The 23061-nt window shown below is 46.1% G+C and overlaps 1 protein-coding gene across 5 annotated transcripts in view; it reads right to left on the bottom strand.

The window, feature by feature from the left end:
• The window catches only part of LOC135897060 (multidrug resistance protein mrp-7-like), a 139331-nt gene that overhangs the window by 9521 nt on the left and 106749 nt on the right, over positions 1–23061 (bottom strand). For all 5 annotated transcript variants that reach the window (XM_070538591.1, XM_070538592.1, XM_070538590.1 and 2 more), the window contains 6 exons: positions 21772–22104; positions 18991–19095; positions 11007–11201; positions 9951–10109; positions 736–902; positions 7–201 (listed from right to left, as the gene is read on the bottom strand). In XM_070538591.1, coding sequence (XP_070394692.1) covers positions 7–201; positions 736–902; positions 9951–10109; positions 11007–11201; positions 18991–19095; positions 21772–22104 — 1154 coding nt within the window. The remainder of the gene's footprint in view (positions 1–6; positions 202–735; positions 903–9950; positions 10110–11006; positions 11202–18990; positions 19096–21771; positions 22105–23061) is intronic.

The raw sequence follows: 23061 nt of genomic DNA, 5'->3' as shown, positions 1-23061 counted from the left end.
GCTCACCTGTCGTAGTCTAGTATGGTGTCGATGCGGTGCGCTATCGTGATAACGGTGCAGTGCGCGAAGCTCTCCCTCAAAGTCGTCTGCACCTTGCGCTCCGTGTCGGAGTCCATCTGGGAAGTTGCTTCGTCCAGCACCAGAATTCTTGTGTCTCGCAGGAGGGCGCCCGCGAGCGCCACCAGTTGTCGCTGACCGGCACTACAATTCACCGTGAAAAAACACCACAACATTACCACTTCATCAAATATCAGTAACCTAATTGTTTGACTTTCATGTGGATACCTCCATATCTTTAAGAGCCATGCATATATTATCACTCCAAAACAATGAGGCAAATGTTAGTAGGCTGGTGATGGTAATGATAAAAATGAAGATTTTTTTGCATTGTAATGTTTTTTTCGTGGTCTGTCTCACCCATTTTCTTACATGGTTAAGAAAAATTTGTGAAATGTTGTTGCCCTTTATTATTTTTACTCATTAGGGAAAGGATTATCAGTTTTTAAGTACTTTAGTAGCTAGACAAATCCCCAGCCTCTGCGACAGGATTCCTCTACAGGTGACCGTACATTCTGTAGCCAAGAAGAAGAACGTTATAGCGGGCTATCCCCCCCAGTGCTTTCTAGTGGGTCAATCTCTCCAGTGCTTTGCTCGGGGAAAGTTACTTGAGCGAAGAGTCCCTGCCCTGCTCTGACTATCGGCCAAAACGCCGGTGACTAACAAACGCTTACTCACCTCAGGTTTTCTCCCTTTTGAGACACGGAGAATGACAGCCCCTCAGGGGTCGTTTCGACGAAGTCACTTAGGTGCACGCTCCTAAGAACTCTCCAGAGGACTTCATCTGAGTGGCTGCCGTGTGGGTCCAAGTTTTCACGTAGCGTGCCAGTAAACATGGAGTAGTCCTGAGTACGATTGAAAGTCTTTCGGTCGATTGGTTTTTTCGAATGGCATTAACTAACTTAATTTAACAGGACACAAAAAGAACCTTGACCTGTGTAAGTAATTCCGGTATTCTTAAACGATCCCAGACTCGAAGTTGTTCCTCTATTCAATCGAATTGAATACAGCGCCGGCCTCAACTGAAAAAGACGCGACGCTTTTCAAAAATTGATGCAGAGTGTTACTGAAAAGCAGTGACCAATTTTGTAAAGAGGCGGCATTGCCATCTGTTTTCTTGAGTCGAGGAGGAGTGCATAGATGGGAAGAACGTTCAAAAATAATGGAGTAACTTGGCCTTCTAGTGTACCAAAACAACCTCTCTTACCGTGGGAGGCAGAAGACACGTAAACCTCGCTGATATGTCAAGGCTTATGGTAATTGCTGCGCGTTAAGCATCGACTGACAACATTGGAATTGGAAAAAGCCTAATACTTAGTAAGTACTGAGAAGATTTACTTTGCCACAAGAACCCAAATAGGAAAAGATACTTCGAAATCAATGGTCTTGAGGATATGCCTTGAAATCTGCACGCCGAATTACGTCAGCTAGCCACAGTTCATTTCCGCAAAAAAAAAAGCTTACAGATTGATGCCATAAAATGGAATCCCTTTCTTCAGAAAGCGGGGAGCGAGTTGCCACATTTGTTTGCTCAGCAGCATAGACACGTCGACGAGTCGTGCCTGTGGGCGCTTCTCGAATATTTCTAGAGCACTAATTTAGCGTGTGAATTATTTAGCAGGTGCGCTATTCTGGAAAATGTGCCATTCCGCAATAACGTGTTGCCACTTCATTTGAGCTAATCAAATAAAACATGACGGCTCACTGATGTGATTGAAACAAGAAAGATTAAAATGAGTGACTAATTGAGGCATTTGGAACGCTGTCGAATTCATAAACACCATTGCGTGGAGTTAACTGACACGGCCTCAGAGGGGGGGACCAAGCCATTGTACCTGTTCGACCACAATTCCTTGAATACTTCCAGGATGCTAATTACGAGATATTACAGGAGGAAGAGCCACGGTGCCAGCGAGTGATTCCGTAATCTCTTGGAACTAGACTACTTGGAAAGGGCACTTTCGCAGCAGGCTCGGCATTCAAATCGCTTAATGTCTTAAAGACTGACGACTGCTGCGCAGATATCCAGGCGTGAGGACGCTACTGTGCATTGCTCAATATTACTATTTGACGCGCTATTATCCGGTGAAATTGCCTAATGGCCTTAGGCCGCAAAGTTCGCGTTTTGATACAAATGTCTCAACATTTACTTTTTTTTTTCGGATAGCCTTTGTGTAGTTTCGTAAAAAAAAGTCTTAAGTACGGCACATTCCTTCTAGTTCCTGAAATTATTCCGACTTTCGCAGCATGTATGTCATGTTAGGGCGGATTTTGCTCTGTTGACAGAAGTACGATGAATCCTAACCAACTCACCCACCTAGCTGTATTGTTTCAGCGCGGGTTTTCTGATATGCGGAAGGAGACTCCATAAAGCCCTGATCGATTTCGTACGATCGCTTCATATATTGGAATCTGAATATCGAGCCGATATCGACACTTGTCCTTTTCGTGGGTTTCAAGAAGGTATTCGATTCAATAAACCATTAGATAATCTTACGTAAATGACCTTGCTTTCCGACAAAACGAAAACCACCATCCCTATTCGCTAGTAACTTTACCTCGTAATTGCAATGCGCACAATTAAATTATTTATTCAATTAACATTCAAATCTATAGATGTTTGTGTGCCGCATGGCTCGATCTCGGGTCCCACATTTCCTTTAGTATATCAGTGACATAGTAAACTTTTCAAGTAAGCCAAAAATGGTCTTATATACGGACGATGCAAATTTATAGTTTTTAGAATACAGGTCAAATAAATAGAGATGCAAATACTGAGTAAATTAGCTGGCAATATAGCTCAGTGCGAATAGGCTACAATGAATTGTTAAAAAGAAAATATATTTCCCTCGACCTTAAAAATAAAAAGTTTACCAGTAATGTGGATGTTACAATTTCTGACCGTGTAATTAACGTGTCCAGCCTGGTAAGCTCCTTGGTGTTACTTCCCACTAATGTTTTTCATAGACAATATACGTTAAAGATGTACGCTCAAACATTTCCCAGTCTATCTTGGTAACAGAAAATCGCAGTTTCGCCCAAGAGGCGAAGCGTCGATTGAGATAGCAGATCAGTAGGCAGCTATAAGAAGTAAGGATAGCAGTTTTAACGACCCTGTAAACTTGAAACATTGTCTTACTAAGTACGTTAGCCATCATGGTGTTACGTTAGCCAGGATGTTAACGTAACACCATGATGGCTAACGTACTTAGTAACGTACTTACGTTAGCCAGGATGTTGAAAAGGAAGAGGAAGACGACGCTGTTCGCTCTGTTGTCACCTCAGCTCTGTAATTTTTGCATAGGTTTTGCTATTCATTAAGTGAGTTATTTATATCCTTGGAAGACGGCCGCATCTTTAAGGAGGTACTGTCCCTATGGGAAGGGTACGGCTGCTCCGGCGCCGGCATCTTTAAAGGGACAGCGCCATCCGAAGGAAGCCAGCGTGGCGGAGGCGGCCATGGCCTCGCAAGGTGTGGAGCTGCCAGATGTCAGGGACGATAAGCAGTCCAGTGCGTCATCATCGGTCAGTGGGGACGACACAACTATCGTCGACCCTGACGAGCAAGTGGCTGATATGGCGGAAGTGGACAGCGACGGCTTCAAGGTGGTGAGTCATCGGAAGCAAAGAACTGTCGGAATCCCAGTGGTAGTTTTGCCAACAGAGAAAGGTGTTGATTTGAGAGAGCGGAACCCTATCAGGCTCTTTGAAGCCATTAAGGTACTGCTGGGATCTGCCCCGATTCGCAGCCGCTTCACATCGCAAGGCGCGCTTTATTTAGATATCGCAACGGAAGAGCAAGTTGACATTCTGCTCCGGTGCTCTCAGATTGGGGACATAAAAGTTAATGCCCGGCTGCCCCACTCCTACATGACTAACACATGTGTTATTAGGGGAGTACCAGTGTGGTATTCGGAAAGCGACCTTCTTGACTACTTGAAACCGCAAGGGGTTCTGCACGTGAAACGTCTCATGCGCAGGGTGGAGACTCAAGAAAAAGAATGGGCAGCGAAACCTACTAACTCTGTTGTGATAACGTTTGCTCCTAACACCGAGCGCCCCGAAAAAATTGACCTCGGTTTTACCAAGCATGCAGTCAAAGAATTCGTTGAACCTCCTCCCCGATGCTTTAGGTGCCAACGCTTTGGGCATGTAGCTAAAGTTTGCATCAAAGATCTACGTTGCAAACGATGCGGTGGCGCCCACGATTACAAAGCCTGCAAGGCAGATTTTGCTTGCGCTAATTGTGGTGGCGACCATCCAGCGAGTTTTGGTGGCTGCCCCTTCCGTGTAAGCGCCTTACACCGCCGAGTGTCCTTCATTAGTGGTCCCAAACCACAACCTACTGAGAAGCGGATACCTGGAAGTGACGAGTTCCCGGCGTTAGATTCGGAAGTTGAGTTCCCTGCGTTAGAGTTGGACGTTCGTAGCGTGGTAGCCAGCAACGTCAGAGAGCGACCTGAGCCTAGCAAGACGGCAAAGTCCTCTGTGGGTGAGTCGGTTGTTCGATCTGCTGCAGCAAAAAGTGTCCAAGTTTCTCAGCGACCAGACTTGACAGCCAGACAGCCGGACAAGTTTCACAGCCAGACTCGACAACATGGAGGACATTCCCTCGCCTCAAAAGAGATGAAGACACCAGCTGAAGTGGCCAAGAGTGGGTCCAAGTCCGCAACCTTTGTTGAAGTTGTGAGGAAGTGCGTACAGCAAAATAAGGAGCTCAAAAATCAGGAACTGTCCGACCTTCTGCGAGTTTTGTTTGAAGTCCTGCGTTCATATGTTCAAGTGATGCAGACTGGCACCCTGAAGAACTTTCTACAGCTCGTTCTTTCCTTTGAGCCCATGATTACCACCTTCGCAGCGACCTTCACCTTATAATATGGCTAGTCTTCTTCAACCTCGTGCAACAAAAAATCACCGAAAAGTGCCATTTATTATGCAATGGAACTGCGCTGGGATTATAAGTCGATTAGCAGAACTTAAATTATTTCTGAAAGATACGTGCGTTCCAGTTTTAGCCCTCTCGGAGGCTGGCCTACCAAGCGGGAGATCTTTAACTGGATATGTCGCCCATAAGAATTGCAGCATAAAGTCATTTTCCGCGGGAAGCGCTGCCCTTTACATACGAAGAGAGATTCCTCATGTGGCTTTGAACGTCACCGATCTTTGCACCGATAGTATTGAGGTAGCGGCTGTGAGGATACGTCTTGGCTTCCGAACTCTTTCTATTGCATCCGTATACGTGTCTCCGCGGAAGAAGGTAGCAATGGACTTGTTTCTGCAGCAGCTTTGTGACCGTTGCCCAGCGCCCCGAATTATCTGCGGGGACTTCAACGCCCATCACTCTCTCTGGGGTGACAGGAACACAGATTCCCGCGGACGCAAACTTGTAGAAGTTATCGATAGTTTGGACTTGTGCGTGGCCAATGACGGAAGTCCCACTTTCTTCCGGCCTCCAGCCTCAGCCACATCAATAGACCTAACCTTGCATTCATCTGACGTCCGCGTGAAGTGGTCAACTGCACCTGACCGCATGGGAAGTGATCACTATCCAATTTTTGTGTTTACTGCCGACTTCCATTTGCGCGACTCTAAAATTAGCCATGTTGTTAATTGGGACAAATACAGGGAGCAACTTGCCTGTGTTTCTGGTGATGTGATTGACAAAATGATTTCTGGTAAGATGGCTGCTACCACAGCGGTCAAGTTGTCTACTCATTTTCCGACTCCGGATTTAAAACTCAGGAACCTTTGCGCCGCGCGCAGAAGGGCGGAGCGACAACTGATGCGGAAGAAGGATGACAGATCCTTGAAGACGACCTTCAATAGGCTTAACTCTGCCATTCGACGCCATACGAACAAGCTCTGTAGGTCGCAGTGGGCGTCCTTCTGCGCTAGCTTGACGGTTTTCTCACCGATGACGAGGATTTGGCGAGTCATTGGCAGTCTTGCTGGTGATTCTCGACCTAGTAGACCTTTTGAAGCGCTTGCACTGCGCAAGCAGAAACCTCTCGTGTGCTTGGCAGAGGAATTTGCAGATGCATTTGTAAGTGCAAGTTCAGGAATTCCTCCCTGCACTCCACCTGCAACATCTACGTCTGTGATGGACGCCCCGTTTACACTTCGAGAGCTACAGACAGCACTCAGCGGCCTGCGGCGTCGATGTGCACCAGGTCCTGACGGCATCACCAACCAGATGATGCAGAACCTACCTCTGGAACACCGAAAGATGCTTCTAAGCTATCTCAATCGAGTGTGGGAGACTGGCGACGTTCCTCCTTCATGGAAAGTGGCTCGCGTTGTCCCAGTGCTGAAGCCCGGCAAAGAAATGACAGACTTGGCCTCGTACCGTCCTGTATCACTGACGTCGTGCGTGGCTAAGCTTATGGAGAAGCTGGCAAGTAAGCGTTTATCTTGGTGGCTCGAAGATAGAAGGGCTCTGCCAACATGCATGACTGGATTCCGAACAGGTTTAAGCGCGCAAGACAGCGTCTTGGACTTGATAAGCCATATTGAACATCATAGAGCTTTCGGCCTTTCAACACTAGTTATTTTCCTAGACGTATCAAAGGCTTATGATACCATCCTTCAGAGCTCAATACTAAATAGTTTGCAGGCCATGGGCGTACAGGGTTATCTTCTGCGCTTCATTCACTCATTTATCAGTGATCGGAAAATTCAAGTGCAGTTAGGAAGTACCACAAGCACCGAAAGGGTGGTATCGCGAGGTGTACCTCAAGGAAGTGTTCTTTCCCCAACGCTCTTTAACGTTGCAATGGCTGGTCTTCCCGCTGAAGTGCAAAAACATTGCAGGCATGTCCATATGTCGATATACGCGGACGACATCTGCCTTTGGTTAACCGGATATCAACACAAGCGTTTAGCTCTGATAGCTCGACAGGCATTACTTTCAGTTCAAAATTACCTTCAAGGTGTGGGGTTGACTCTCTCGGTGGAAAAATCTGGCTTCATAATGTTTCCAGGTAGAGGAAGAAGGTATGCGCGGCTGAAGATAGACCTTAATCAATCTTGTCTTCGACAATTTAAACACAAGCGCTTTTTGGGCGTCATTATCGACTACCGCCTACAGTGGCGACGAGCTGTGGACTCGGTTGTGACATCGATATCTTCGCGTCTCAATGTAATCCGTAGAGTTGCAAGTGAGCAATGGGGAAATCACCCTTCTTCAATGATCAGGTTGCACGATGCACTAGTGACGAGTCGAATAATGTATCAGCTCCCTTTAATTTCGCCATCGATATCACAGCTGGAACGACTTGAGGTTCTGCACAGAAAGGGCCTAAGAAGGGCTCTTGGCGTTCCGCAGACTGCTCCTAACAATGCAGTACTTTATGAATCTCTATCGAGACCTCTTAGCTTAGTCGCTTCACAAAGGTTATTGATGCAAATTGGCCGCCTCAAACAGACGGCAGCTGGCCGAGCCCTTCTACAGCGCCTTCGAAAGAGATCCGAGTCCCGAGCGTACTTGGCCCTTAATACTCTTGGTTACCTGGGTCTTGACGCTAGAGGTCGAATTAAGAGGTCGAAACCACCTTGGTCTTTCGCGAGCCTCGATAGTTCGTTGGCAGTTCCTCACGTTCGTGCTAAGCGGAGTTCTCCTTTGGCAGCAACGCGTTCGCTCGTACTGGAACATCTTGAAACGGAATATGCACGTCACCTTCAAATTTTTACTGATGGCTCTGTGGACAAGGTCAGAGGATCTAGTGCAGCTGCTTTTCACATTCCCTCTTTGAACTTTGATTGGTCCGTTCGCTTCACTGCAGTCGTGTCCTCCACAACGGCCGAAAGCGTTGCCATTGAGGCAGCTCTCAAAAAGCTACGGTTTTGTACGCCTCAACCTGTGGTCATTCTTACAGATTCGAAATCCGCCCTTCAAAGGTTAGAGCACGGATTCCCTACTGATGCCTTATCTCTAAGCTCCCTACGTTCGGTGCAAAATCTCAGTGTCAAAGGCTTCTCCATACGATTCCAATGGGTGCCATCACACATAGGTATCATAGGCAACGAGATGGCGGACAGCCTCGCCCATAGAGCGCTGTCTGGGAATCCTTCGAGAAAAGTGCCTCAAGAAGACGGGAGACTCTTCAGAGAAGCGGTGTCGTGCCACTTCAGTTCTTTGTGGAGCTCACCTCACAAGCCATGTGTGATCAAGGGTCTCCAAAGAAACCAAGCAACCTTACTGCTACGCATTCGCACGGGCTCTGCTCGTACCCCTGCGTGGATGTTTAAGACTGGCCTGGCGTTATCACCATTATGTTCAACGTGTGGTGTGTGTGGTGACATTGAACATTACCTAATGTGCTGTACTGTGTATAACGCGGAAAGGAGGGTGTTATTCGGGTCTCTCAAGAACACAGGACTTCCTCACAGTTCGCTTCAGGACATAGTTTTCCCGCGCGGGAACCGGTTGTGTAGGAAGGAGGTCTCTCGCCTTCTGTTAAATTACCTACAGGACACGGATTTGGCTTCAACATGGTGAACTGAGGAGTGAACATTTGTAATTGGGAGGTCTGTGTCGGATTACGTGATTTAATTATTTTAAGTGTCGCTACGGTGGAGCAATTGCCGGCAGCAACTGCAAGGCTAATCCCACCAGTAGCCTACAACAACTCAACTCAACTCAACTCAACTAGCCAGGATGTTAGCGTTTGCTTGCACTTGCCACCAAGTACGTTAGCCAGCATGGTGCAAACATAAGCGCATCTCACTTGATGACCGCGGAAGCTCGCTGTCAAAACGCTGGAGTAAGGAAGCGCGGCAGAAGGAGCGAGCGATTTGAGCTTTGTGATGCCTCTCACTTCAACACGAACTAAGCGGCAAAACACATCGCATACGAAGCTATCTGCCTTCGGTGCGCCTAGACGTCTTAGACTCTGTCCCCGTCGCAGATCTCTTTCAACCTAAAGCCCGCGCTCCCGAAAACTCCCGACTCCTTCCTCCTCTCCCTCTGGTGCATCGCGTGCGACAGAAGACCGCATGCTTTCCCCCCGCCTTGCCCCCGTGCGCGCGCGAGTAGAAACTACCTTCGTCGGCTCAACCTGGCACGCTTCTACTCATACATACCGCATACGCCACGCGGGGAAGATATTATTGCCCTGGGAACACCACGGCGATGACAGCAGTATTGCGGCGGGTGTGACCTTATAAGTGCTATCGCAATAACAGAAATGTTGTTTCTATGAGTAAAGAAAGAGCCTGCCTTTGAGGTCATTCAATCGCATTTGCATAGCTGTTTGCTAGTCTAAGCTCATACGAATAATGGAAACGTTATGCACTCCTCATTCTGCAAATGAGGGCAATGGACCCTCCCGTCAGTAAACTGTATAAATAAATAAATATATATATATATATATATATATATATATATATATCATATCTCTTGTTAAACGAGCAACTACGTATATGTGTTGTGCGTTGTTCGATGGTGTTTTCAACTCTTTGTCTTGCACTGTTGTGGTTCATTCTCTTGTGAGCTAACATTACTCCTTGCCGTCAAAGGCTATGACTGTTAAGGGGATGGGCCTGCTTAAACCCTTCACGTTCGCCCTCCTAAAGTGTGCCTGCATTTTGCACATTAAATTTACTTCACTTCACAGTTCGCACAGGTTAAGGTACACATGCACTGGCAGAAGGTGGTTTCAGAAACGAGCAGGTGTACTTAGGCTATAGCGCGAATAGTTATTTAAGTAGCAATATTTTCCCATTGCGACGTGATTCCTACTATATCAATACTGATGAATTTAATAACGATCAATTAAAGAAATATCAAGCCTATTTTCGGTTTATAGGCAGCTCTGCAGGCAACATGCGAACATTACGAAAAGCTCTTCGCAAAAGAAAGGTTTTCCATACGATTTATTCTTTTTTACTCTTACCTGTGGGATAACGCTAATTACAGTACGAAGGCGACTCAATGGAAGCGTGTGTATATCTATTCCATCAATGGTGATCATTCCTGATGTGCGCTGGATCATACGCAGAAGTGCAAGTACAAGCGATGACTTTCCGGCACCCGTCCTCCCCACGACAGCCAACTGCAAACGTGAGCAAAAAACGACAGGTACTTTCTGTAAGAAACGCTTTAAAACGCATAAGTACTCCGATATGCTTAGAAATGTCTGCACAGAATCGACCGCGAATTCTACTCTTCTTTTTATATGCTTTATCCTTGCTTCTTTAGTGCCTTCTACCACATTTATTCACATTATCTTAATTCTGATAGTACGTCATTCACGTGGGTGCATGCATTGTTTTGATGGCTGCCCAGTTTACAGTCGCGAAAAAAATGTAAAAACTTTAATCGTTCCAAAGCACCACGTAAGATATAAGAGACGTCACAATGTGGAATGCGATTAATTTTGACCACTCGAGATTATTTGGCGTGCTCAGAAAGCAGGGTACGCCAGCGTTTTGGGATTCTCCCCGGGAGCATTCTGTCGCAGCTACCAATGAATCGAACCCCCGACCTCCTTCTAAGCAGCCGAACGCAATGTACGCTGGGCCGTTCTGTCGTGCAGGTAGTAGGGGTACAGATCAAGGTGACTCAGTGGCTATGCCTTTCGCCCTGCTGAACACGTGGTGGCTGGTCTGATGCTTTGACGCCGTAGCTGAATTTCAAAGGGAAGGAAATACGAAAATGCTTGTTTGCTTAAACTGAGCTGTTCATTAAAAGGCCTCAGGGGCCAGAATTGGTCGGGTGCCTCCTCTACGGCGACCCTAAATAAATACTTTGCAGTTTCGACACGTTCGGCACCAGAACACGGTTAGAAAACTAGTACTTTAGCTTATGTTTTAACGGTCGCAAGCAGATGAATATTTCAAACCACGTTCGTCTAGTAAAGTTGTGCAAGCTTAGTTCCGTAAGGTTTAGGTACAGGCAGTATGAGCAAACGACATGAGGATCAAAGATGCAGGCTTCCAAATGCACGCACCTTCTGTCCCGCTTCTGCTACAAAGGATATTCCTTTGAGCGTGTCGTCGGTGATCCCCGGTCGATAGGAGGCGCTGAAATTTTCAAATCTCACGACCCCTTTACTGGGCCACAAGTCATCGTAGGGCTGAACAAAAATCCGGGGACTCCTGTGTTTTGGGTGACCGGTGGAATCTTTGCGCTTTGTAAGAAATTCCTGCGGGAAAACGGATGACTAAATTACTCTCATGAATCTATCGTCTTTGGCAGGCTTGCTAGTGCCACAAAAACCTTGAGCTCAAATACACTAACCCTCACCAGCTTATGAGGACCAGCTATCTCTTGTCAAGCACTGTAGAAAGAGCAGCAACAAAACGCCGCATATCGCTTAGCTTTATTAATGCGTTGCATACTTTGGCTAGGTGCCCGGAGTGATTTTTTGCTCCGTCAGTTCGCCCTTCCGCTTTGTGTCCCAAAAACACGTACCACCACCTAGGCTTTTTTTATATTATTGCGACAGCGTGCCTGCTGGCATAAATAATTATTTATACAACTGTTCATACACGCCGGATTCCCGGAGCAAGTCCAGCACTGTCCGGTGGTGCAGCCCGAAGATCCAACTGTCTACATCTGGAGGCCGACCTGGGGGTGGTTCACATGGAAGCAGGTGTTTCTGGCGGAGGGTGTGTAGAGAGGGGCAGGTCTAGAGGATGTTCCCAGTGTCCACCTCGCAGACAGGAACGGGACAGAAGGGGCAGGAATCGCTGATGGAGGCACGGTACTGTGCCGTCCACGACCAGGTTACCGCAGGGGTGAGGTCGACACGGAGGCGCAACATTCGTAGCAAGGACTCTTCCCAGCGCGATATGCCGCCAGGGAGGTCGGTGCAACACGGTGGGAGAAGTACTAATGTGGCGCGCCGAAGGTTTACTTTTTCTGTGAGGAGCCTTGTCTCCGCAGAGGTGGGGACCAATTGAAGGAGATGAGAAGTTTTGTTATGATTTGCTTCATCCATCAAGGCTTGCCTGGGATGTGCATGGTGACGTATCCATCGTACACGTACTGTAACACTCAAGCTCAAGTGTGTCCTGACTCCCCTGTGCCAAAACGTCGGAAATCAGTACATGCCGCAAGCAACGAATGGGCTACTTAGGCTTCAATCGCTGAATTTCTGTGAAAACACAAACTTTTGTACGTTTACCGCCCCCTAATTTCGCACGCAGGAACCTCTGACACAGTATTAACAATTAAATGCTTTTAGCTCCTGTTGTCGGCGACCTTCGAGCGACCTTGAGCCAAAAGCCAGTACAGTTATCCGGACAAGTTGCGAGAACATAACGAGATTATCAAGGCAACCAGCCAGACTCGGAAAAGCGCCTCTTTAAAAAAGGCCCCTAACCCTTTGTATAATACGGCATTACAAACGCTAATTACTGCCCAAACAAGTTACAAGAAACATTGCTTCAGAGTTTTTTCTAATGTTTGTTCACAATATCACTCAAGCTGTAACTTCAAGTAAGATAATTTTTTTTTGTCATTTGCAATAGCGAAGTTCAAAAGGGAGATATAGACACACGCGGGCTTTGCCTTGCCTCGAGAGATAGCGACCCCAGTTCAGGCTCTTCTAACCGCCGCGGTGGCCTAGCGGTTATGGTGTTGCGCTGCAAAGCCCGAATTCACGGGAACCCAAATTGATAACAGGTTAGGGGAGAGCTTCTGCAGACTGCATCGGAATGTGCTGAACGTAACCCTAGGGACATTGACAAGACAGGCATTGTTACGCATGACAAGGGTGATGTATATGCTGGAAGTCGACCGTCTATAATATGGTGGGCAATTCAGCACGCTTAATAAATGCCATGGAACCAGCATTTGTGATTAGTGGAAAGTACGGCAGAACATGAAGGATAGGCTCCAACAGGAATGGCTGTTCCAGAGAATTGACACACTCATTCACGCAGATTTCTGTATATGCAGGTACCCACATGATAGGAACACGGCACACGTTATTGGTTATTGGCTATCAGTGTACAAAATAGCTAAAATGAAGCGGAATGTTTAGGGGAAGCTAAACTTGCACAAATAAAAGGAAGTCAGTCACAGTGATCGCGTTACCATGCTTCAGAGTCAACTTTTTTAGGGCCAAGGCAATTGCCAGGGATCCTGCTATGAAAATAAGCGTGCAGTCTGCCAAGCGAAGAGCGATATCTCAGTCAAGAGGAGCAGGAAAAAAATTCCAGCTATAGCTTTTTGCTTTACTCGTGCTGCATCTGTAGAAATCACAATATAAGACAGAAATTCATTAAGGTGATCTTCCAGAAGGCAATTCAAAATACACTACTACAGCAGTTCCGTGTCTTTAGAATATGTGCTGTCGAAAACGACGTCAACGTGTGAAAAATATTGTAATTAATCCTGGGGACTATAATTTGCATGTTTTCTTGAAGTGAGGACAACAGTGGCTCTACCAAGGCAATCTGCGATAGCCAATAACGAGGTCAGTGGACGAGAAAGAATAAACTAAGGTTACAAATAAAGTGTGTGCGACCTAGATAATCTCGTATCGTATAATCTAAGGTAGATTCTCGCCGTAAGCAACTAGTGCCTCGATTCTATGAAATAATTCCGGACTCCTGGCATACTACCGAGATAGCTACATATTTCAAAAGGCCGAGGCACAAGCGAAGAGCTTGCCTTTCAAGGGGTAATAACGGATGCAGTTGTAAACGATGCATCCTGAAAAAAACTACGCACACGAACTCAATCACAGGATGTAGATATAGATTTAGATCCTTGGAAATATTGGACGAACATAGTTTGCTTGATGATGATGATGTTTCTGTAATATCGTGACGCGACTGTAGATTGAACACTAAACACTGTTTACAAACACATTTACAAAAGCAACTGCAGCGCTGGCAAGTTCAGCCGAGAGCTCGAGACTCGGGAGCCATTCGTCTACTTCGTCTGGAGCCCGAGCGCACCGTCCGAGAGAAACACGGATTATACATTTAGCATTATGCCTTGGAGCAAAAGCACCGTCCCAGTGTGTCGAAATATGTGTTGACAGGACACTAATAGGGTTTGAGGCGTGCGACATGCGCAGCTTCAGTGGAATGCGATACAGATGAGGCGCTGACATTGACGGGGGCGACTTCATAAGCAACTGGAATCACGGCACTCAGCACTCGGCATGGGTCGGTGTACCGAGACATGATTTTTTCTGACGGTCCAACGTTACTTATAGCGTACCACAGCAATACCGGAGATACAGATGAAAAGTGCACGTCTCTGTGTTTTGACTGTACAAACGCCGTTGGTTCGCTTGGGCTCATACCGACTTGGGCACCTGAGGCATATAGATTGTGGCACCTGGGGCTTTAGACAAAATTTCAAGAAACTACACCTAATGTGCATTTGAGTAATCAAAACAGATAGATTAACGACTTTGCTAGCCTGCTTCTTACTCAAATAATTGCATTTACCCAGCATGGGGACCTGGACAAAAACCAAGTGGTTAAACGTTGGTTTGTTAGGGGGGAAGAATATGGTGTTAAAAAAACATAGCTTTAAGTAAGCAATAAAAAATGCAGTTATTACATTATGTTACAGTTTGTTAAAATTGTGCGATGTTGCAGAAACAGTATTGTGGATTCGATAAATTTCTTCCTATTTGTGATGCACGCGGCTTCCTTTCTGTATGACATAGTAATTAGTGTTGTGGAATTCAAACTATCGACCGACTTTAGTACTGCCGGACTTCGCTTGTCGAAGCGGGCTATATTTATTAAAAGCGAAGCTTTTCCTTCCGAACCACAACGGATTTCGTGAACTTAGGCGCTACGTCCTGGCTGTGCCCTTGCCGAATAGGTCATCCAATCACGGCTGAGCAAGCGCACTTGCAGCACCACCAGATAGCGTTCGCCTACGCGCATCCGCGGCAGTGGCAACTATAAAGAAGAACCAGAAAGCTCAACTTCGTGCATCTCCGGCTGTACGCTTATGAGGAAGTAAACGCTTCTTGCGATTAGAATGGATTCGAATTGCGCTTCGTACGTATGCGCATGCTGCCTCTGAAACCATGATGCGTTCAAGGCGTCCGTCTTACTCGCTAGTAGTCAGTAGCCCCGCTTGACAAGAGGCTCGGCCTAGTGTGCGTGTTCCCACGGTTGTGTATGCACATGTGTGAGCGTGTGTTTTATGTGTCTATTAGCGATTCGGCTTTTTTATGCACACAGAGAAAGCTTCGCTGTATAAAGATTCTGACACGTTGGATCTGGTGCATGTTTTTACTCATTATGCATGCCTCTATAGAACCCTTCATTCGCTCTTTGGTCAGAGGCTTACGGTAATGTTTTTGTTTGGTTCGAGGTGGTTGGTTGGTTCTAGGTGGTTCGAGGTGATTTTGCAATTTATATATGTTTGATTCGATAATCCTGACATATATATTTAGTTTTGTATGTTTCATGTAAAGTCACATTTGTTTCCATCGTGGAGTTGGACAACCTCCAAGCATCTACATGCCCGATGTGACTGTAGCATGGCATCGGAGATGAGTTTCCTATTTGAAGTCTCCCTATATCATTCTTTTAAATCAATGTTTGCATAAAACTATATATTGCCTACAAATGAGGGACCACTTCCGTATTGAAGGCTTGATACATTTATGGCTCAAGGACTCGTTTCGAGCATTCGTCCTGGTACATTAAAGTAGCCTCTGAGGCCAGAACATTTTCAAAATGACGCAGCGCTACATGCCGTATTCTCACGTAGTAGTGACGGAAAAGAACACAGTAGTAAACTGGGGACGATGAAACGTGCGTTTTATTGGGCGGACCCGTGCCGACAAAAACACACTACACTCCAAGCCCAACGATAGTGGCGAATACAGTCGGTGATCGTCGAAAATCTGCCCAGAAGGTCAAGCGTGTCGGCTTCTATGCATCCGTCATCGAAGGTTCCACAGTAACGGCTGGTGCGCCCGTGTCTTCCAGAAAGTACTACACAATTCGCGTCGGGCATACATGCAATCAAATTACACAAGGATCGGTGACAACAGACAGCGGATAGAACCATCGGCAAGATTCGAAAAACTTCCGATACATGCAGATGCGCCCTGCGCTGAACGATAACATTTGTTGGATGGTGAAACGCGGTCACGCCATACCAAATACACACGTGAATATTTTAGCGGTTCCATTTTTCTGTACACTTGCTACACACTGCTACACATTTGCACGTGCTATATGTAGAGTATTCACAAGCACTGATGCTTGTGAATATCTTGACTACGGTGTAAACAACTTGGCGTTGTCGCTGCGACATTGCTGTTAGAATAGACAGGTTTAGTTTAGCGTTTCCAACCAAAAGTATACGGATTACGTACGTAAAGAAATAGCGTTGTCAGCACTACACATGCTCTGAACGTTACTGGGTTTCTTCGGTTTACATGCGTTATGATAATGTACGTTATTTGGCGAGTTTAACGTTCGAATGTTTACGTACCGTAAGAAATACCGTCGTCGAACATGGCGGTAGCCATGGCTCCCGCTTCAGCGTGAATTCTCGCGATGGCAGCGCTCTGACTAGCGTTGATCGCCAGTAACCTTTCAAATGAGATTTCGTTTTCTCTAAACTCACCTGAAACGTTAGTTATGAGCGCATAGCGCGCCCATTTTCTGAGATTGTCCGGCGATTCCGGTGCCCATTCGCCTAAGGAGACGTGTCGGCATAAGCAACAACAGGATGGCTGCTAATGATTGCCTTGGCTTGGATACGTTTGCCATGAGGCACTAGAGGGCGCCCTGTTTTATAACGTCTTCTTTACACTTATGAGCCCGAACGGCAAACTAGAGACGCGAACCGCAGCAAAGGCGCATACGTTTAACGTATGCAAGATGACAAACGCTACTCTTAAACTGTCTAATGACGATGTTGACGCCATTAACATTGCTTCGTACCAACCACGTTATTCTGGAAACATCCTCTGCTCTTTCTATATGCCTTGTTTGAGGCCTCTCATCATCATTCTCGTGTACGCCGCATTTGTACCGCCGACTTCATGCAACCTTACATTGCTTCCTTCTCGGTAGTGCAGTACAGCACCACCAATGTTTATTAATATTTCAAATCGATACACCTCCGGATACTTCGAGTGAAACCAAAATTTTAATGCTTAAATAGTTATTTCGCCCCTTTATGGATATTACGCAAGAAGGCGAACGCGTATAATTAAAATAAGTTATTTCACTTAACAATGCAAATTACTCGAAATATAATTTTTAGTCTACTCGACGCTGGTTAGGACACGCCGGCAGGGATACGACATAGCACATGAAACAAGCTCTAAGCAGTGAATGCCCCTGCAAACCAGGAATCAAACAAACTTTGTTTTTTTTCCTATCGCATGAAACACGCCTGTGAAATACAGTACGCCCGGAACACAACGCAGCAAGAAGGGAGGCAAGAGTGCGCGCCCAGTATCGCTCCTACCATGAAAGAGGAAACGGCCAGTCACGCCGACACAGTGAAGTACAAAGTCAGGCACGTATTCCCCCTTAGTGTAATAAACAGCCTAAATGAAGAACTTGCAGTAACCATTGTACAAGCAGCTAACACATACACTGTGGAAAAGATAGCAATAGCCGTAGCACTCACCACGGCTAACTCAACAGGCTACGTCACGATCCTGACTAACTCGCGAACAGCGTGCCACAATTACATGATAGGCTGAATAGCGCCAGCCATCCTACGCATCCTGGAACGCACCAGCCACTTACCAGAACTGTACACGATCTGTGTAGCAGTGCTGGGTAAGGCTTACGCTGCGTGCTCCTGCATAATGTGCGCATGCCCTATTGTGTCGGCGATCTGTATTTATATTCCTTCACACCTGGAATAAACGTTCCTCATAGCCCGACCACCGGCTCGCTCACGGTCTGGACACCTGTACAATCGTCCCTGGCAGGCAACGAAGCAGCCCACGCTGAAGATAGCCTACTCCAAGCATATAACATAATCTCCAAGCAGCCTCGCTATACGATAGAGTAACGGTCCTTCCAGGCGGACCCGTTCCGCGCAGATACATAGTGATACTCACTACACACTTGGGAGAAGAATCTGTATCTCGCCACGCCCGAAGTTCTCGAAAGAGGACGCGATAACGTACATACTACAGACCAACACATTCCCACATTGCATGAAATATCATTTCACTTAAACCTTCTTTACAAATACGAGTGCAAATTCTGCCATGCTCCAAACACCCGCTACCCCATGGTAGGGGAATGCGACCGAAACACCGATATAGCAATCGGCCCATATTATGTTCTCAGTATGACAGCAATCGGCACATACGTATCGCGAGTCAACTTGACTCTCCTCCCTATTTTTACTCCGCCAGACCGGGCGCTGCCCATCCAAAATGGGCGAGCAAGCTATAGAAATCTGTCGCCTAATGAACTTTTTAGCACCTAACGCTCCACCAAACGCGTGCTTTAGACAAATTGTTTTCAACATTACCCACTTTCCAAAAACTTTTAATTTCAATATCGTATAAGATAGTTGCCCACCATGTAAAACTCCTTTCCTCGAGCCATTTAGGTATTGTCAAATAATGAAGTAAATAAACATGCTTCCCCAATACGCTCATTTTCATCCATATAGTTTTCTTCCGCTCTGCGCAATCAAGGCTATTTGTAAAGCTAGTCATATTTTTGAAACTGTAGAATTCCAGCTGGCACTATTATCAGGATTTCTGATAAGTGGAATCACGCACAGTCTGCCTTCAATGCACAGTAGTAACGTGTAGTCTACATCGGTGAATTCGATATCTTGTTAACTAACCAATTCCATAAAGCGACTTTTCAAATATCTTATCCCCGCCTCTCCACAACGGGCTGTACAAGCACAAAGGCGATAATCATCAAACGCAACATGTTAAAATACTTCGTTCATAATTTTTAATTTTGTGGTAGGTTTTAACGAAGCCTTTCACAAAGACGCACCTTTTCCAAAGGTAATTCCGTATATTCCAGAGTCCTCTGGAAAGCAGCGTCACCCTGCGCGTTCCAGAAGCCGCCTAGGAAAGTCATCACCATAGCAAATGGAACCTGCAGAAATGGACAAAACACTGTTGCTTCACCGGGAGAGACACTGGTACACCTTGTTCAGCACTTTATATGTTCAGAAACAATCTACTGTAATTGTCAATATAAGTGAATAGCCAAACGGTTCTACAACATTATTCGCTTTATTAAAGGAGTGCTGTGCTTGGAGGGGAGTTGTTGAAGTGAGGACACTTGGGTAGCGTTCGTTGTTTTGTTGCCCAATTCCATAGTGAACAAAACCGTTAACCAGTTCATCTGTAGTGCTTCCTCGCCCTTCTCCGGCAGCAGCCTTCCTTGCAGAAGGCGGCGCGAGAAAAATGGCTGTCCTAGTCCAGCCAGAGCTCTCCACCATAGCATACAATTCCTCATACACCCCAAAGCTCTCACGCGACAGCAAGTGCAAGGAGGCCCGGCAGTTCGCTTGCACAAATACGTTATGGAGGTACATTTACAACAACAAAAAAAAGCCGAGTTCTAACGTCGCATTGTCACCGGTTGTCTATTTTCACAACTACCAGATCTTAAATGTACTTTCTGGGGAACAACACAGCGATGGCAGAAATGCGCCTGGAGTGTTCACATCGCAATAAAAGAAGTTAAACGTCCATTGCGATCCTTCAGGAAACGGCGCTCTTGTGCAACACCCGGGACTCTCCAGCAGCAGAATCATTCGGCACCGTCGCCAGTTGCACCAGGCGTTTTCCTTCGGGACTCCATAAGTATGGTTATTTCTGGGATTCGAATGAAAAAGGAATGTTCGATAATTTAGAATAGTCGTTTCTCAAATGGAATGCGAATCGAATAAAAATACTGTTCAATTCGTATTCGACATTTCAAGTATTCCCACACCACTGTGTATAAGAATACAGAAACAAATATTCGACAATTTAAGATATCGGCAACTATATCGTCAATCTAAGAAAAACAACTATAGTGCTTTCCAATGGCTTTAGTGATACGTAAGCAATGTCGCTGGCTTCGCAGTAACAGTACCTAAAAGTTTCAAGCGTTCCTCTTCACGGGGTCTGTCTCATATTAGAGCCGATGTAATAAAAAAAAGTTAGTTTCACCAATAGTTCGGAATGTTCGACATGAAAAGTTCGCTCAACTTGAGCAATGCATCGCTTGCGAATCACCACCTTTCTTAGTTTCGATTCATGCCTCAACCTGTTTCGAGGCGTTCTTCTCGACTATCCCCACCCTTGGAGATACTGGATTGCTGAGCAAGTCGGGACTCTGTCTCAGGCCTCTGCACAAGCGAATGATAGTCGAGGCGTCCGAAACTCCCTGCACCTCTAGAGCATGCATAGGCATAAAGCGGCAAGCCAGTTCACGTCCATGGCGAGGGAGCCAGAGTCTAGATTAACGAGTTCAAAGCAGTCGTCGGGACATGCGTCTTGTTTCGCATCTGTGCCTCGGGCTGAAAAAAACCACAGCGCACCGCCAGCACTGGTGCTTCAATCTATTTCAGCCTATATAATGAAAATATTTTTTAACGCTCCAACTGGTACGCTTGATTCCTCATTACTCCCGCAGCTAATTCAAGGGCTTAATCCCGAAGCGTACAGGGTATCGGCTACGCAGAGAATCCCATTCGCGAAGAAAGAGAGCAAACGTTACATAAAAACTACAAAAAAAGTTACAAAAACTTCCGTGTTATTTACTCTACGACCACTCTTTGCCAAAATCACAGTCCGCCTTTACTACGCATAAGGAATTCGAATTTATAGCTCTGTCGAAAATGTGCCGTTGCCAAAGCCCGCAAACTGCCGCCAAGATTATTTTGCCGGCTGCAATCGTAACAATACAGATTTAAATAATATATACCTAACGGATTGTGGGTTTCTCGATGTCCTATGTGTCAATTTTAAAACAAGTGTTTATACTCACAATTGTACTCACAATCGCCGGGTCGTCGTCGAAAGGGTACCATTCATGGAAACAGTGCCACCGAAAAACGGTAACGAGGAATGGCACTACGAACACAAGCGCGCTCACGCCATCAATCTCAGCGACGCACTTGCCGTGCGGCAAGATAAGTATAAAGCAAGACGAAATACGCACAACGCCGCAACCGCGGATTCAAATCATGTCCCTGCGTCAATTTCTAGTTGAGAGGCAGGTCTACTAACCACCGCTCTACTTGGCAGCTTCAGCTCTTCGCAGTTTATGCTCTGTTTCTTGCACCAGAGACACCGAAATCGTTGCCAGCTGTACATGTACTTCCTGGTCCTCGGTAAACAACTCTGTAGCGGATGGAGGCGGGGTTGTGCGAGGGTAAGTTGTTCCCAATGAGATGGCTGTGTCCCCAAAAAGAACCTGCTATAGTGCCGCAGTAAATCAGTTCAAGGCTGAAGCAATCGCTGAAGTCTGTTAGGTCTTCTTTTTTTTCTGTCCTCTCCCGCTACTTTGCAGAGAGCCAGGATCGTTCACTCCACGCTGTACTTAGGACACCTTAGTACTCATGTTTATGCGCTGCTTGAGCGGGTGTGTGACGGCACTCTGGCTGTACTCGTGTTTTGTTTCCCAGCAAACATTTAATGTAAGTTAGTGCACGTCCTGTGCCCCTTCTCATTCCCTTTAATTCTGGCTTAGTGTTGACTTCAGTATGTTCACTAGCCGCAGTGAAAGTTGCACTAATAACGAGGTTAAGCAGTCTACGTGTTAATGCCAACTTACCGTGAATGCTGCCAACAGGGACAGGCCGGCCATTGCAGCAGAACTTGGGTCATCATGGGCTGGTGCAACGATTATAGCTACGGTGAGCACTATGACCACTAGGGCGCAGATGGTACTGATGAGACGGCCCATAGCGAAGCAGTAGATAAACACGTTGAACGCCTCCAGGTATGTAGTTATGAATCGGCGGGACCGAGCGCAGAAACGTTCCATGACACCGCAGCTGCGTATCAGGCTTGCACAATCGAGTGTCTCGGTCAGGTGCTGGAGTACTCGAGACAGGCAGTTGCTTTCGTAGAGGCGTCCAAACGTCGTGGCCCGTATCAAATAGCGCTGAAAGGAAGATCGCACAGGAATACGACTAAAAAATATATAACCATACTAATAGTCTTCGCCTAAAACGTTTCTCTGACTAATGATAGTATGGCATGAGATTAATGAACGCCGGCACGTCAATCTCTGGCCGCAAACATTTTTTCGCGTCCTTCAAATTTAAGCGCAGTTAGAGGTACGTAGCTGTGGCAGCAATGCTCGCCTAATTCTCACCCTTTCCGTATCTACTAGCCCACTGGATGGCAAGGGGGCATAAGTGAAACAACAAGAGAAATAAGAAAGCGAATTGCAGCAAGCATTATGATTTGCGAGCATGCCGGTAGTCACGAAAGCCCCACGAAAATATTTCAATGAACCGCCGCTTAGCTCATGCCCAATCATCATCCCCTGGCTTCGATAAAAATTACACAATCCCAATTAAAGGAATGCCTCGCCAATTTACTTCAATGTTTTAAAAAAAATATGTAAAATGTTCTATGCCCAGGCCGTACACGTACCTTATGTCTCATTGCTCAAACCAAGTGAATACACACACATATCGTTCGTTTTCACCATATCAGCTTTCACTCGATGCGCTAAGTGCACTGAAAGATGGTCAGATACCGAGAGCCTTATAAAACTGAAGAATATCTAACATTCTGTAGTTATTCTTATCTCGCTACATTGTTGTTGTAGAGAAAACAAATTATTTCGCGAAAACATATTTGTGAATTTGAGTGCGTTCTATGTTATCCGCTATAACGAAGTTGCTGGGCAAACATCATATCTATATTTATATAATGTAGGACGGCTGCAGATTAACAGTAGACTGTATTTGCGATAATCAATTGTTTGTTTGAAATTACGAAACCCTAGGCAGCCATTAGAGGCACCACATTAGTACTGGAAGCGTCATGGCGTGGTAGCACAGACTACGGAGATCGCATTCATATGAAGCTCGGAAACGTTCGCACCTAA

The sequence above is a fragment of the Dermacentor albipictus genome, chromosome 5 (genome assembly GCF_038994185.2).
Source record: "Dermacentor albipictus isolate Rhodes 1998 colony chromosome 5, USDA_Dalb.pri_finalv2, whole genome shotgun sequence".
NCBI classification, from domain to species: domain Eukaryota; kingdom Metazoa; phylum Arthropoda; class Arachnida; order Ixodida; family Ixodidae; genus Dermacentor; species Dermacentor albipictus.
The sequence above is the reverse complement of the archived record's forward strand: the minus strand, read 5'-3'. Positions and strand labels throughout refer to the sequence as shown.